Source organism: Sceloporus occidentalis, unplaced genomic scaffold, assembly GCF_023333645.1.
Source record: "Sceloporus occidentalis isolate IW3139 unplaced genomic scaffold, rSceOcc1.0.p SCAF_12, whole genome shotgun sequence".
Taxonomy (NCBI): domain Eukaryota; kingdom Metazoa; phylum Chordata; class Lepidosauria; order Squamata; family Phrynosomatidae; genus Sceloporus; species Sceloporus occidentalis.
The window spans coordinates 18,289,358-18,307,066 of record NW_028316992.1 but is presented as its reverse complement, the minus strand read 5'-3'; the positions used below and the strand labels follow the sequence as shown (position 1 = coordinate 18,307,066).

General features: G+C 41.0%; 1 protein-coding gene across 4 annotated transcripts in view; it reads left to right on the top strand.

The window, feature by feature from the left end:
• Positions 1-1,391: 1,391 nt before the first annotated feature.
• Positions 1,392-17,709, top strand: part of IKZF2 (IKAROS family zinc finger 2) — a 124,195-nt gene continuing 107,877 nt past the window's right edge. For 3 of the 4 annotated variants that reach the window (XM_089477655.1, XM_089477656.1, XM_089477653.1), the window contains exons 1-3: positions 4,012-4,080; positions 5,554-5,602; positions 6,235-6,339. In XM_089477655.1, the coding sequence (XP_089333781.1) occupies positions 4,078-4,080; positions 5,554-5,602; positions 6,235-6,339 (157 nt within the window). In that variant the 5' untranslated portion in view covers positions 4,012-4,077. Of the gene's footprint in view, positions 1,775-4,011; positions 4,081-5,553; positions 5,603-6,234; positions 6,340-17,709 lie in introns of those variants that run through there. The other variant, XM_089477654.1, reaches the window with a different exon arrangement.

The following is a 17,709-nucleotide window of genomic DNA, read 5'->3' as shown; positions in this document are numbered from 1 at the left end:
TGCTAGAAGTTCTCTCTACAGACTGGTTCCACAGACTAAAATGGCTACATCTAATAATAATAATAATAATAATAATAATATGCATCTGAGGAAGTGGACTGAAGCCTAGGAAAGCTCCTGCTGCCTCTTTCTTTCTTTCTTTCTTTCTTTCTTTCTTTCTTTCTTTCTGTGAGTGCCAAGGGGCTGCAAGACCTCTCCCCACTGTGTCTATTTAACTAGTGCTCCCTTGTCTGCTGGGAAACCCCCTTGACCCTGAGAGGTGTTTTCATTCTTTATTTCTATTTCATTATTCTTTATTTTTTATTTATTTCATTATTCTTTATTTTTTATTTATTCCGTCATTATTTATTTCATCATTATTATTTTCATCCGCATGGGCTGAGAGTGTTTGCTTTTGGTGTCCTTCAGGACCGGCAGGGAGCCAAACTTTCTTCCTGGCTAACAGAACTAAAATTCTTCCACAGAAAACAAACAAAACCAAAACCAAAAAAAGGGTACGAAAGATAGAGGGGTGTGTGTGTGTGTTGTGAGAAGCAGGCTGAGTCCTATACTGAAATGGGATGTAGACCCCAAACTTCTGCTGCGTATAAAAGCATAGGCGTGTAACCTTAGCTTTACCAACGTTAATTATTGGGGTTGGAGAGCCAGGGTGCTTGTGAGCTTTTAGTTTAAGTCCTATAGAAAGAGTCCTATAGCGAGAGAGCCTTTGGCCCGAGAGGCTGCAAAGTGCCTCTGTGTGCCAACGCGCGGCTGCTGGGAAAAAAAACAGCAGCAGCTGAGCACTTGTCCTGTAATCGATTGCCGAGTCCGCTGAGCAAGAGAGAGTGAGAGAGATAGACACACACAGAGAAAGAGAGAGAGAGAGAGAGAGAGAGCTTTCTGCCCAGCTGGCCCTTGCTTGCGCTCTCTCTCGCTCTCTCTCTCTCCTTGGCGTGTGCCTATCCTCCTCCTTACGCTCTTTTGCCCGGAGAGAGATTTATTTTATTGTATTTATTTTATTTTGTTTTATTATTTACGGTATTGATATACGTCCGCCCTTCATCAGGCCCCAAACGCTCTACAAAATGGTTAATAAGACGGTTCCCTGCCCTCGGGGTTACAATCTAAAAAGACACGACACAAAAGGAGAAGAGAATGGCGGTGGTGGCGGTGGCGGTGGCGGGGGACTGGGTCCAGCGGCGGTTCTTCTGTCCCTCTGAGGCCTGGACCGAGGTGGATGGATGGACCGGAGGGAGGGCTCTGCTTCGTCGTCGTCTTCTTCGTCGGCGTCTTGCTTCTCCTTCTCGCTCTCTCTCCGTGTGCCGAGTTTCCCGGATCGGTTTCTCGGGGTTTGACCAGTCTGTCCCAGGCTAACCCCTGCTCTCTCTCTCTCTCTCTCTCTCTCTGTGAAGATGGAGGAAGTAAAAAAACAGGATTACCCTTAGCTACCGAGCCACACAGACACACACACACAGACACACACTGCCTTGGCTCTGGGAAGGAAACCCACCACAAGCCTTAAAGCTTTTCAGGGAGGGCAGGGAAGGCGAAGAAGAAGAAGAACAAGAGCAACAGCAGCAACAACAACAAGAACAACAAGGAGCCAGTTCATAAATAATAATAATAATAATAATAATAATAGCAACAGAAAGAGCAACAACAAGAAGAAGAAGGAGCCAATTCGTAATAATTAATTAATAATATTAATAAAAAAATAAGAGAGAGGCTCATTAGCAAAACAAACACCACAAAACCAGGGCTGTGATGGCACTGGTGGGCACCATGCACTGCTGAGGTAAATCTTGTGGAGGGGGGCTTGTGTTTTTGTCTTTCCTGGCTTGCTTTCTTGTCTTGGGGAGGAAGGGGGTTGTCTGTGGGAAGGGTTGTCTCTGTCTCTTCTCTCTGTGTTGTGTGTCTCTGGGTGTATTTGTGTGTGTTGTTGCAAAGAGGGAGGAGGAGGAGGCTCTGTCAGCGACTGAGAGCATCTGTTGCCCTGGGGTCCAAAAATAAAACCACAACCCCACAACCAAACCCAAAACGACTTGTTGCTGGAGGAAACCCCTCCCTCCCCAACCTGGATTCCTTGGGGGAGAAGGGGAGGAGGAGGAGGAGGGGTCTCTCTCTGTGTATCTTGCTCCACTAAACCATTGCTCCCAGACAGGTCCAAGAACAGCCAAGGGATATGAGGTGTCTGATTTTTGGGGTGCGGAATGACCATAGGTTCCCGAAGGGGTTGATCGATCCCTTCAGTTCTTCTTAGGAATAATATTAATATTATTAATAATAAAAGGACCCTGTCAGCTGCAGTTTGTAAGAGTCGCCCATGCAAGAGACAGGGAGCTGCTCAGGGATAGGATCTCTCCCTCTCTCTTTCTCTTTCTCACTCTCTCTTTGAAGACTAACAGAAGATTTTCTGGCATGACACACTCTCTCTCTTTCTATATATATATATCCCTGTCTTTTAACACACATACACAGACACACGCATATATATGCATACAGGCATATATTTAACTATATTTATATCTATGTTCATAGGCATATATCTATATCTATGTATCTGTCTACCTATGCATAGGCATATATATATATATATATATATATATATATATGCGCTTATAGGCATCTATCTATCTATACATATACATAGGCACATATGTGTGTGTATATATATGTATATATATGCTCATAAGCATATGTCTATATCTATCTATATGCATAGGTGTATATATATATATATATATATATATATATACACTCATAGGCATCTATCTATCTATCTATCTATCTATCTATCTGCATAGGTATATATCTCTATCTATCTATCTATATGCACAGGTATATATATATATATATATATATATATACACACATACTCATAGGCATCTATCTATCATCTATCTATCTATCTATCTATGCTCATAGGCATCTCTATCTATCTATCAGCATAGGTATATATCTATATCTATATCTATGCACAGGCATATATATATATATATATATATATACACACACACACTCACATACACACTCATAGGCATCTATCTATACATATACATAGGCATATATATATATATATATGCTCATAGACATCTCTCTCTCTCTCTCTCTATCTATCTATCTGCACAGGCATATATATATATATATATATATATATGCTCATAGGCATCTATCTATATCTCTATCTATCTATCTATCTATCTATAGGCATCTATATACATATATGTTCATAGACTATCTATCTATACATATACATAGGCATATGTGTGTGTGTGTGTGTATGTGTGTGGGTTAAAGGACAGGATCTCAAATTCCTTGGCGATGGGAGGAAAGGGATAGAGCTAGAGACCCACACCAAACGCAGGTGAAATGGAGATCTCTCTGTGTGTGTGTGTGTCTCTCTCTCTTTTGCCCAGGGGCAAAAGCCAGTTCCTGAGAAGTTGGCCTTGGTTCCTTTCCCCCCTCCAAGCCCCCATCCCACCCTACTCTTCCTCCACCCCCTGTTTTTCCTCCAAGATTTCCTTCCCCCCTTCTCTCTCTCTCTTTTTTTCTCTCTCTCTTTCTCTGATTCTTAAGGAACCGGTGGATCAAGTTTTTCCCTTCGTCTGGTTAATCGCATTGCTTGTCGCTTTGGCTGACCTCTCTCTCCCTCTCCCTCTCCCTTTTTGTGCTTCATCTTTCCTGAAAGGACGTGCCATTCCCAACCAGACTGTCCTGAAAACCCTGAAGGCAGGAGAAGGAGAGAGGGAGAGAGGTTGAAAGAAAGAGGGGGTTGGAGGAGAGAAGAGAAGAGAAGCAGCTCCCTTCTCCCTCCTTCCTTCCAGCTTTGTTTTCCCCAATGATCCATTTGCTCTCCATGACCTACCTGTAAGTTTTCTTCCTCTTCCCTTGAACTCTGGAGGCGGGGAGGGAAGGAGGGAAGGAAGGAGGGGGAAAGAAAAGGAGAAGAAGAGGAGGAAGAAGAAGAAGGAAAGGGGGCTGGCTTCTTTCAAAAGGCCTCCCCATCTTGCCATAGTCCCAGTGCACCACAACTCCCTCTGCCTCTTCCTTTTTTTTGCCTGGGAAGGAGGGGTGAGAAGCTGCCATCAGGAGCTGGAAATGGTGAAGAAACTTTTCATTTTGTGCATGCAACTTTCCTTTCTCTTTCTCTCTGCCCCCCTCCCTGTGTCTTTCATTTCTTTTTTCCTCCATTTCATTGGCTGGGATACTACATCTCTTTCCCCTATTTCTTTGGCCACCTCTTTTCCTCTCTGCCCCCCCCCCCCTTTTCCTTCCCTGTTTGCGTTACCTGCAGAAGGGGGAAAGACAAGGTAATGTGGGGAAAGAATTGCACTTCTTGATCCAACACTGAGATGTCAAGGTCTGTTCTGCTGAAAGCCATGGAAACATCAGGCTTGATGGCAGCTTTGCACCTTGAAATCTAAGAGTTATGGACTGAGTATCTGGGGGAATTTGATCTGTAGGATGCCAGAGAGAGAGAGAGAGAGAGAGAGAGGAACAGAGAGAAAAGTATTTAATATATATATATTTCAAGGAGGGGGATGAGGTGAAGGGAAGTGGTTTAGGAGACAAGAAATGAAGCTGCCTGTTTTCCAGTAAGTAATGGAGAAATTCCAGGAGCCGGGTCTAAATATACTCGGCGATCAATACAGAAATGGCTCATTGTGAATAATTTAACTGCTTGGTGTACAGAGAGAGTTTTGAAACTTAGAGGCGAAAGGGAGCTGGGGATTGGGAGGAAAAAATGGAAATTCTCCTTTGGCCACGATTTGCCTCCCTATTTAAAATTTCCACTTCAAATAATCGGGCGGCGACGGCTGAACTTTGTATTTTATTTTATTTTTAATCCAGTGGTAAGCCCAGTGGGCGTCATCTAATACAGTGACTTGGGTTTCTGGAAAGCAATAGCTGGCTCCTGGTTACCAAAGTGCTGGGAGAAAGTTTCGAGATTGTTTGCAAAGCGTCGAGGAATATTTCTGAAACGGATCCCGGGATAAGCGGGAATGAAGGGGCTCCTTGTGTGAAAGACTGGCAGCAGAAAGACTTGCTGGAGAAGTCCACATTTCACTTTTTCAAAATGTCAGTTGGAAACAGCGCAGGACAATGGTGATAGCAGGAAATCCACAGCACTCACAGCGCAGTCCCAAAAGTTCCCACTTGACAGTTAAGACTTCCTGTTGTACTTTGTAGTAAGTATGTTTAAGAGTACAGCCTCAGCGTGATTAGGAAAACCGATTATTAATGTGGCATCACCATCTTGGTTGAAAAATACCAGAAGCAGGTACTTTTCAGAGAAACTGTTACCCATGTCTTCTGCTGTGACTGCTGACTTTCCCTCTTCTTCAGCACAGGTCTCCTTCTGGGATGTAAACTTAACTTTTCTTTCCTGTCTGCATACCTTTGGATGCCTTTAGAAAGATTGTAAGCAGAGGTTCATGTGCTGCTTGAACACTGGTTAAAGCAGCAGCTCCAAAAATAATGTTGTTGTTGTTTTTGGTGATGAGGAACCGATATCTTTAATGGTTGACAGATGGACGGAGGGCATCTTTTGACAGTGTCCTTTTTGCTTTCCAGCACTGCACTTTGACTATGGAAGCGGAGGCTACTGATGGATACATGCCATGTAAGTATTTGTCTTATTTTGCTTTTTTTGACTTTCTGGGAGCTGAAACAATGACAAACCTTTTATTTTCTTTCTTCTCGTTGAGTTAAGACCGAATGAGTTTGTTGGCATGTCATACTAAATGCTGCTGGTGTAATAAAACAATATGCCTGGGAGGAACATGGAACTGGAACCGGTGTGGAATGCAACTTTTCTGTGCTTGCGTTCTGTGTGTTTTTCTGCTCTGCTGCGGGATGACATCTTCTTTTTATAAATTATACATTGCGTGGTAAAGTAAGTGGCTGAGCACGAAACCAAAGGGATGTGTGTATGGAGCTATTCTTGCCTTGCCTTGTCCCAGAACAAACAGTATGGAAACAGTTCTGGTCATGCTGAGCAAGCCAAGAGACAGATCTTCCTGCTGGTTCTTGTGAGATCGCTGTCAATGTATTTTACATTCTGGGATGTTCATGTTTACTTTTGCCAGAACAAGGACCCCCTGCTAAGCGGTGGGATCATCTAATAATGTTGTGGGAATTGTGCTATCAAATATCTCCCCCTCTTGCCCCCTGGGCAATCCCTTGTTCTTACTTGAGCAGGAACAATTGTTTTGCTATCCAAAAATTGATGGAAATTTGTCTTTTGTGGAACAGGTGACCATGAACATTCGCCCGAAAGGGAGCACTCCAATATGGCAATTGACCTCACCTCAAGCACACCTAATGGGCAGCATACCTCACCAAGTCACATGACAAGCAGTAAGTCACTTTTAAAGCCTCTTGTCTAGCAGGTACATTGATCTTGTCTGATCTGTGCCATTTGCAAACACACAAACAGTGGGACAGGACAGAATTGCTCTTATTCCTGCCTGATGTCTTATTTAAATCTGAACTTGAACGCTAGTCTGAGTTATCCCAAGGTTGTTTATGGGTGCTGGTACTTAGCTGCACCAGGTAGGAAAACAACAACAACAGTGCTAGATTTTGTTAGTACTTGTTGTGGTTTCTTTTGCGACTGAAATAGGTTTTAGGCAGGACTCCAAAGCAAAGATAGAAGAAAGACAGAGAGAATGTAGTCCAGGTTAATATAAAGTTACATTTGGTGGGCTTAATGGCTACAAAAAGTATTATTACTGCCCTCTGATTCTTCAGCTTCTCTCCTACAACCTCTGAAATATATTTGTATGGCTTTTTCATTGTTATATGTTAACACTGCTTTAAATTTATACACAGAATATAAATGTCTACTAGTTGTAACTTCATTAGATTAAAAAATTTTAATGGAAAGATTATGGGTTTTTCACTGTTTGGCTGGAACATTTAATATTCGTCTAACTTCTACAACTGAAAATCTTGAATTTACAACTTTCTTTTTCCATCAGCTTAATTTATTTGGATATGCATTTGCATGAATTCCTGTAAATTGAATTTTTATTTTTGCAAATAATACACTGCTAGAAAGATGAAGGTGTAAGAATGAACTTTTTGTCATAATAAAGCATGATCTTCATATCGGTCCAGAATGAGAGGAAGGTGTTACAGCTGGTCGTTTCCCCTGTCTTCCAGCAAATTATGAGTAAAACACAGATTTTATGGGCCTTTAAAATTGAGGGTTATTATGAAATATCCAATTACTATATACATATTGCTAAAGAGTATGATAGCTAGTATTCTGGACTGAACTTTATATGGCAGTTTCATAATTCACCACACTTGTACAATTCCAAACCTGTGGAATTGGGATTCAGATATACATTTTATTGAGTTATAAAACTTTACTATTTGACTTTTTCATTTGAAAAATTCATTTTGTATTTATGAGTAGAAAGGAAAGACTTTTTTATCATTTAGAAAAGAACTCCTGCCTCAGATAATTATTGAGTTATAATGAGTTTGTGGCAATCAAGCAAATGTTTTCCCCATTTGAAACATCTAGATTTATCATGCTAGTTATTAACACTAATTAGCAGATGTTGTACATTTTAGTAGATAGGCTCAATGAAAAATAGGTATACTGATGGTATACTGAAATGAGAGTTCATGGCTGGTAACCATTTGTGCTCTTCCAGATATGCATTCTGGGCATATCTTAGTGCCCCTGACTTGTCCTGTGAATATGGATGCAACTTTTCTGCCTTGGGAATCCCAAAATGGCTTATATTTAGACCAGATCTTGTTAAATGTACCTATTCTGGATTGCTGATCCAAGAATCCTCCAGTTTTGGCTTGTTAATTCTGGGAGTTGTTATCCAAAAAATGCAAAACAAAAACTTTTCAAAGCTCGGATTTAGAGTTCAGATTTCAAAGACATGGGAGGGAAGTGGTCTGCAAGAAGGACTATTTGCATGATGTGGCTCTGAGATTATTTTCTGTTAGCCAAATAGCTTTCTGTCAGGAAAAAGCACTTCCAGTTTCTGTGGGTGGAGTTACTAAAGCTTTAAGGAACAGCCACGTCTATATAACTTGTACCCTATTCTGATGAAAAGTGTATATACATATATATGTGTGTGTGTGTGTGCGAGAGAGGTTGTGTGAGCATGCAGGCACACCACTTCTTCTCTGTGGAGGATAGGTAGCATCAAAATGAGTTGGTATGGCTTCCTGATTGATTTTTTTTATTAACTTGCCAGTTATTTATTTTATGCAAACTCTTAAAGTCTTTGGTGCAGTGAAGCACATTTTGAGTTGTTCAACTGACTGAAAGAAGATTTCCTGTGTACAGCGCTTTAGCTATTTATTTTTGGCTACCCCTGACAAGATGTGAAACTCCCGTACACTGAGTCAGATCGTTGGTTGATCTACCCTGAGATTGTCTCACCAGGCAACATATTTCTAAGGCTTCCGGCATGGGATCATCCCAATCCTGCTTCTTTGGATCCTTTGGCGATGTTGATGACCGAATTTGGACTGGATCCTCATACGTGCAGAATAGGGGCTCTGCAGCTCAGCTATGACCTGTTGCCATAAGTGCTCAGCTCACTGCTCCAAAACACACTGCAGAAATAATCCAGTTTGAGACTGCTTTAACTGCTCTGGTTTAGTGCTAGGAAATTCTGGGAATTGTAGTTAGTTCTGGCACTAGAGCTCTCTTACAGAGAAGGCTAAATGTCTCACAAAACTACAGTTCTCAGGATTACCTAGCATTGAGCAAGGGCAATTAAAGCAGTCTCAAACTGGATTATATCTGCAATATGTTTTGGACCAATGTTACTATGGCCTGTTACAGACTGCCAAAATAAAGCTGCTTCGGGTCTCTTTGGAGGTATGCTGTTTAAATGATGCATGGGTCCTAAGAATCCGGAAGCTGCACCAAAGCTGCACTCTAGTGCTTAGGAATGGAGTGTGGTTTTGGCGCGACCTCCGGACTCTTAGGGCCCATGCATCATTTAAATAGCATACCTCCAAAGAGACCCGAAGCAGCTTTATTTTGGCAGTCTGTAACAGGCCTATGTGTTTTCAAAGGGTCTTGTGTGGATACTTTCTCTCCCTGTCACTCCCATAAACTCTCATTGCCAGTGAGGTTGCAAGTGTATTCATCCCTCCCCCATCTTTTTTATGTGAAAGAAAGATTCTACAGAACTCTGCCATGCATATTTATTATCTCCATATTGATTTAGAAATTGAGCAGTCAATTATTTGGAATTGTATCCTATCTTTTCTGGGGAACCTGTGGTGTCTAAATATGTTTAACAATATTGAGAGCTAGAAGACAGGATGCTTGCTAAGTGAATTCTGATGCTAAAGACACCAAATAAGAGTATAACCTTGCTGGAACTGGGCTCTGGATGACAGACAATGGTGTGCTGTAGTAGATATAATGGCAAAAGTGTCTCAAGCATTCAGATCAGGACCGTTGGATTGATCCCATACAGTTTTGGGATCTCATGGAATTGGGCCTGTGAACCACACAGCAATTTTCTTGAATGTGACTTAACTGGACTTTGTGTTTGTTTTATTTCTTACCTTTTAGAAACTTAATCTTGTGCTAAGAGGTTAGATAGGAGGCTAAGATTGGATTATGCTGGTATGTTGCACTAAATACTTAAAAAGAAGATGAAGTGGAAAAGGAATTATTTTTGATGCAATCCCAAATGTTAAATCGCAACAATGCTCCTTTGCTTTTCCAGCATTTCATTCTTCAGAGAAGTATGATCGACGAATTTACAATGAGTTTCATAGTTCATATTAGCACGATACCTCTTGTCTTAGTCTTACTGTATTTGTATCCAGTTTAAACAAGGAAGAAGCCCATAAGAGGCAATTTTCTTGGCTTTTTTTATGTACTGTAAACAGAGTGTGTACCAGAAGGGAGACAGAAACAACTGCTTTCGAAACAAACCATTCTCACCCAACTGTAGTAAAATTACATGCTTGAGAGGGAGGGATTTTTCATATTTATTAGCCCGTGGCAATTCTAAGTGAGTAAGACTTGGCTAAAGTACTAATGTTTTCAGGTTTGCTTCCAAAAGGTTGCAGGTCAAATATTTTTGGCAGGTTTCACAGATGTCAGGTTCATCTTTTCACTGCCACATTTATAATTACATATCACATACTTAGATTATAGACGAAGCCAAGATCTCCTCTTTTATAATGAAAGGAGTGCTACCTGCTGCATGAGAGTGTCTCGGCTAAGTAATAATTTTATGCATAGTCGGCAGTATGTTTCTCCCTTGATTCTTTTTCTTTTTTTAAAAGAAGAATTGTGTGTGCTTTGGTGAATGATTAATCCGAGTATCATCTTAAAATGTTGTAAGTGGACACTGAAAACTAAGAGAAATACTGAACAGGCACTTCTGTCCAGCTTCATTTAAATACTGAATGAACCTCTAGTGGTTTTAATGGAACTAAAGTTGCATCCATGGTACTTGTTGAAATGGTTACAGTGTCTTTTATGAGATGTGAGTAGCCTTGATTAGCAAATGGAAAGGCTCTGATCAAGGAATGGTTTAAGAGTTGCAGTTATCCTTGGTAGGTTGGCTTGTGGTGATGTCCAAAGGAGTGTAGAGCACAGTCTGTTTTTGTGGGGAATTAGCCATGCATGAGAACCAGGGGGAAAAAAGCCGGATGTCTACTGAGCAGTGCCTCTCTAGGCCTTTGGCTAGTGTGACTGTATCCCTGACTTGACCTGACCATTGCAGTAGAAACGTCAGTGTTCCCCCCTGTATGCAGTCAAAAGGAAAGATGAAACTTTTGTTCAGTCTTATAACTGCAGGATGTAGCTGTGTGCCCCTCACATACTCCAAAGTGCTACAACAGGCACTGATGGAATACTAAGCTGTAGTTGTCTTCTAGTCCTTCTCTGCTACTTATACATTCACAAAGATTGCACAGACATAGCATATTGACAGTGTCCATTGGAGAATTTCTGTGCAGTACTGGTTTAATGGGAGGCTGCTATTTGACACTGACAGTGTCTTGCCTCTTCCACGTTGACTTTTTAGGCTGATCTTTGGTAGTTTGGATTATGTGTGATGTGTGTTGTGTTAAGTAACAAGTTTATGCCATCCTATCTGCCAGGGAGAGATATCTGTTTGAGCAGCAGATTGATCCTCATGTGAAGTTAGCAGGGACTGGCACTTAAAGCGTGACTGAATTGATAGAATGATGCTAACTAATATAAATGCAGATAAAATTTTGCTTGTAGCCAATTAGTTTCTATTGTTGTGATAGTGGGGACAAGGATTGTTTCCAAGTTACACAAAAAATGCACTACAAGTGTAGTGTTGTTGATTCTAGGAGCCTCAGGAAGACACTTCAGTTGTGGTCAGAATACTATTTTTACTGATGATAGTTTTTAATGGAAATACATAAAAAGCTTTTACAGCATCTGGTTTTTTTAAAACAGTTTTTAGTGGAAGCATAATGTTGACAGTGTCTGTTTTAGTTCATCCTCACCAGGAGATGGTAATGATATCTCTGTAGCATTTTCTCTTTACATGCTTATATGTAAGCTAATGTATAGTTCTGGTATAGCAGGAACAAGAAAATCTACTAGATTAAATATATAGTAAAAATGCAGAACCTATGATTTATGCCAAAACAGGGTTTGAGAAAGATTAAACATGAAATGACCATACTGGGCTGCTTAGAGATGTAAATCTCCACTTACTTCATTCTTGCACATGAGAATGAAATTTTTTGAAAGCTTTCTCCTTGCTGGATGAGATTACAAGACTTTTGAAAAACCTTTTGAAAATGTGACTTCTGCATTTCTGGACTCTCTCCACCAATATGCCGGGATATCATCTATTTTTGATGTAAAAAATATATAGTTTAAACAAAACACCTTTTCTTTTTGTACAAATGAAATTTTCACCAAAAAAATCCTAAAATGCAAAAAAAGATATTCTGAAATGTGCAAAAACTCTTGGACCATGTAGCAACAGTTTGAGACACCTTTTCACAACCAAAGTCAAGGTTGAGAAAATTTGTGAATATTCTTTAGTACCCCCAATGCTGCATAAAGATGTGGTTGCTAATGTAGTGGCCTCTATAGATTTCGCAAACAATGAGAGGAATTTATCACTGCTTGGTAAATCATCATTCAGAATCACCAAGAGCTAAGGAAACATGTGCAGTTTATTGTAATGGCTGAGTTGTGTGTGATTGGAAGCCAGGAAGATTATTCTCTGTCCCTCACACTGACAGATTTTGTTTTGCTTTTTGTTTTGTTTAGTTTGGGGGGGGGAACCTTCTCCAAGTCAGTGTGGTTTCTGACTTTGGCTTTTGTTTCAATATTTTAAAGTTAGTCTTGGTGGTTGCTTATGTCAGTTAGAGTTCTTTGCTACAGTTCTTGGATCCATTTTTGATACATTGGCCTCAAGGAAGTGTAGGATCTGTACTGCACAACATCAGACTGCAAGGGGGGCTTGCATATTTGAATGTTCCTCTGTTAGAATTCCTATACACAGAAAACGTTCTCTACAGTGCCATTCCATGATACACTTTCCCCCCTAAGATGAAGGACAGGATATGTCTCCTTCATTCTCCATACAAAAGTCATCAGACTGGCAGCAGAATCTTACCTTAACATTTGCAAGGAAACTGCATCTACTACTACATGTAAGGACAACAAGCTGGCTTAGCTGGAGCACAGCAGATTGAGCAACATTGTTGTCAAACATCTTACTCTTCCTCCCTAACCTCACAGTGTCTGCACTATCCCATAGGGCAAGACCAATCCTACTAACATACTTCCCACCCCCTGAGAATTCAGTCATGTGAGCATGACCTGTAGCATGAAGTGATATTGTTCAAATGCAAGCTGACTTCATCAGTCAGAATTAGGCCATTCTGTGGCTTCAACTGTGGTCTAGATTAGGAATGAGCAACATCCAGGGAATGGGATGCCTGCATATGTCCCCGAAACATAACAGAGACAACATGTCTTGTACTGTAAAAATTCTAGCAGTATAGCAACAGGTGGGTCAGCACTTCCACTATCAAACAAGGCCTCTATTTCCTGCAGCCTGGTTATAAAGCACTGTGCTGAAACGTGCTGTAAATTTTAACAACTCTATTCTAACAAATCTGTTTTCCAGATCTATTATGCCTCTTCCCATGTGCTGCATGGTTATGTTAAATTTTATTAAATATTATTAAATATATATATATTTTGCCCCCTCTCTTGTAGTTATCTCTCTTAGTTATCAGCAAATCTGCTATAATATCAACATGTTTTGATGTGAGAAACAGTTCAAACAAAGCATTATTTAGTATATTAAGGTATAGGAGTGGTATTGTATCTGTCCATTCCAAAGAAGACTTGTAAACAAATATTTTAAACATCATTTTCTGTTGTGCTGCCTACCTACTGGGCAGATAGGGGGGCTCTCCAGACCACCCTGAAAGGCGTCCAGTTTTCCTCTGGAGGGACACCGCAGCAGCCAAACTGTGCAGCATCCCTCTGCCCCAAAAAGAACCTGCAAAAACCAGGTTCTTTGTGGCATGCACGGATAATGTCATCAGTGCTCCATTGGCGCACTGTATCACGTCCATGACACAAGTGCAGTGCGGGCAGGGCTGTGCTGTCATGGCGCTGCCGGCACGAACTAGGGATCTGGAGTGTGCGGTTGCTGCACACTCAAGAACCCTAGAATCAGTGCCGGCACGCTGCTTTTGGCCCGTTTCAACCGGACCAGGGGAAACATATTTAGTGCACATCTTCCTTCTGACTTCTTTTTTCCAAGCATTGAACTCTGGTTTATTAGCACCTTACACACAAGCTATTGTCCAAAGACACTGTTACTTTTATACCCAGCTTCCCTGGACATTCTTGAGCTCCACGGTTAGGGCACTGCATTCTTGGTATTCAAGAATGACCAGGGAAGCTGGGTATACAGTATCTTTGACAAGAGAATACTGACAGATTAGGGTATCTTGGGAATCAGTTTCTATAATAGCAGATTCAGGCACTTGTAGTTGAGAGAGGTAGAACCAAAACGAAACAGAAATATCTAGAAGTTTATCGCACTGGCCCTGAAACGGGCCCAGTGTGTTCTAAAACATGCACGCGTATGGGCATGCACAGAACGGGATGGGGCCAAGAACCCCATTTTATCGCATGCTGGAATGCCGCCTTTGCCGCCGGGCGTTGCAGTTGCATGCCCGTTCTGTTCTAGAGGGCGCCATTTCTGAAAACACTTTAGAACAGTTCTCAGAAATGGCGCCCTCTGGAACGGAATGGGGATGCAATTGGAATGCCCGGTGGCAAAGGTGGTGTTCCAGTGTGTGGTAAAATGGGGTTCTTGGCCCCATCCCATTCTGTGCGCGCCTGCGCCCGTGCACATTTTAGAATGCACTGGGCCCGTTTCAGGGCCAGTGCGATAAACTCCCTAGTCTCTTCATAGAAATCCTGAGTTTTACAAAAAGCTTTGGTCAGTTACCTTTACACTACAACTTCTAAAATACCCAGCTGTGCTGGCCTAGGAGTTGGAGTCCAAAAAGTAACCTTTCCTATTTCTGATTTACATTTTGAGCAGCTTGGATATTGCCCATGATTGGTTGATTGCCAAGGTAGATGAGATGGTCAGGAGTGCTTATTATCAGCTTCAGCTGATATGCCAGCTGCACCCCTTCCTAGATCTGGAGGACCTAAAGAGGGTGGTGTACATGCTGGTAACCTCAAAGCTGGATTTCTGCAATGCGCTTTATATTGGTCTACCTTTGTGCCAAGTTCTGAAACTTCAGTTGGTTCAAAATATGGCAGCCAGATTGGTTACAGGAGTGAACATATTACACTCATACTCAAGTCACTCCATTGGCTGCAAATTAGTTTCTGAGCAAAGTATAAAGCTTTGGTTTTGACCTTTAAAGCCCTACATGGTTTGAGTCCAGGTTATCTACAAGATTGCCTTCTCCCATACAATCCACCCCGAACACTGAGGTCCTCTGGGGGATAGTTGTTGCAGTCTGTAAGAACCCGACTGGCAACCGTTACCCAAAGGACCTTCTATTTGGCTGCCCTAAGACTGTGGAATGACCAGCCGGAAGAGATGGGTCTTCAAATGTGTCATATATTCCGATAGCTGGTTTAGCTATCAGAATATAAAACATATTTGAAGACCCATCTCTTCTGGCAGGCCTAACCAGGCAGTTTTTAATCATGAATTTTAAACATGAATTTTATATTTAATGATTGTTCTACGTATTGTAATATTGCATAGATCTCTTAATATGTGTATTTTATGCAGCTTAATATATGTATTTTATGTAATGTAACTATGTTGTAACCCACCTCAAGCCGTGAGGAGAGGTGGGTAATAATAATAATAATAATAATAATAATAATTGATTATAATCCAAAACAGTATTTTTCAGAGCTGAGAAGTTCAACATAATATAGCAAGTCTATTCAATAGCTGTGGAATGTGGACTGTCATGAAAAAAATTGTAAAAGGTTAAGTTAGTGGAACGAAATGAAACTTTCTGTCAGAAGCCATGTCTGGCTTGCACTTTGAACAAAACCACTTCAACCTGCCAGGATGCGGGGATTTTGTTGCAGGGTATTACCTGTATTTGTTCCATAAACAGAGCAGATCCAAATGGAAATGAAAGGGACAGGAAGCATAATCTGCAGTTCCCCACATCAGGTTCTCAGACAATAATTGTTTCCAACGCAGCTCTCCAGTTTAACTCCATCCCTGGCCTCAACATCCAAGATCCTATCTGATCTTGGAAGCTAACCAGGATCAGCCCTGGTTATTACTTAAATGGAAGACCATCAAGGAATGCCAGGTGCTGTAGTCTACATTTCAGAGGAAGGAACTGAGTATTCCTTGCTTATGAATGCCATATGAAATCCATGGGGTTGTCATAACTCGAGAGGCAACCTGAAGGCACACACACGCAGGCTCTCATTTCTCTGTTATAAGTACCATAGGTCCTCAACCTACCAATTCATTCATTGGGGCAAACATCCACAGTCACTGAGAATCATGTCTCCCATCAAATGATACCTTTGGCCAAACAAAATTAGTACATCTATTGAAAGCAGCTGGGACAGTTCAAATGCCCAACAATACAGCTAATCGGGGAAATGTATTTCACCTTAAATTGTAGTTTTGGAGCTTCCAATGCAGAGTTTCTGAAGAACAGGGAAGGGAAACAATAAGAGAATTATGTATTAGTTTCTTATCAATATAGTTCTTGGTTTCCAAAAGCTTGCATATGAATTGCAGATAGAAAGGCCATTTAAAAAGACCATTTAAAATTGCTCCATGTGATGCCTCTCTCCCCATAGCAAGACATATGGTACCTCCCTATAATGATGATCTTCATACCTGTGCTTGTGTTGCAGTGGTGTGGGAAAATAGTCTTATGTGCATTGTGCTAATCACTTACTTGCCTGATACAAAATGCTGACGCAGAGCAATTTGAAGTAACATCTACATGGTGGCTATAATTTGGCCTTCAGTGGGTTCTTAGCCTTCATGAAACAATTCCCACATGCTTTGAAAGCACTTCCTTTGCCAATGTGAAGTTTTCTTTAAATAGAAAATAGGGCTGAGGCCCTTAAAGTGTCAAATGGAAAATGTGATGTTTCTCCAAACTGAGTTAGATCATAGTGTCGCATCAACTTCTTAAGAACTCACAAGGAGGTCCTTCCCAAATGTGCTACCTGAGATCTATTTAATACAGTGGTTCTTAATATTTTTGGAGTCATGAAGAATCTGAAGATGGCTATGAGAATTTGGTGAACTGTAAATTTATGTGCCGTACGCATAAAGATATGTGTGCAACTGATCTTATAACACTGGAAATTGTTTTGATTCACATGAACTAATCTGGCATGAAAAACAACAACAATCAACAGTTACAAGGAACACTTGAAATTACTAGCTTTTTTTTTAATATATACCTTCATATTATCCATTACAATTCTCTAAGTCAAAATAACCAGAGTAGAAATCAAAGGGGGAAAAAATCATTTATGCACCCATTTCATACAATCTCTGAAGCCCATCCATTTACGTTCTAGTGCTCAGTGGAGACGAAGTGAAGAACCCCTGTTCTAACTGGACATTTTAGTGCTTCGGCTTTTTGTATTCTTCAGCACTGTACATAGAAATGTTCATTTTTGGACTATGGTTCCTGGAAAAAGCAACTATGCCCAGTGATCATGATGATGGAAGATTCTGGAAAGTGTAGTCCAAAAAAGTGGCATTTCTCAGATCTAGCTCTGCAGCTGAGCTGTGTGGCTCCTCCCGCTAAATGGATTTATCTTTCATTCTTGGTGAGCGATCCTTGAGAATATGAAAACTAAACAGAGTCCTTTGGATACTTCTAAAGTGTGAGTTCAATGACTGTTAAACCACTCCCCTCTCTCCTTGAAGGTTATAGTGAGGGTGGAGTGGAATCGCTGGTTAATCTTCTGCAGTACTATTATATTCACATTAATGGCTTGTGAAGGGGGGAGATTGCCTTGTAATAAAGCACAGGCTGTCACACCCTCCTGCCCTGCATCTTCTGTATGTGTAACCTTCATCCTGTCAGTTCCACACACACACACCCTGTTAAATCACTCAAGAGGAATAGGAGGTAGGGAGCTGTTCATTCATCCTTTTGAGTAGCTGGCACTGCCATTTTTGAAGAAAATTCATTCTAATGGGGACAGCCACATTTGTTCTC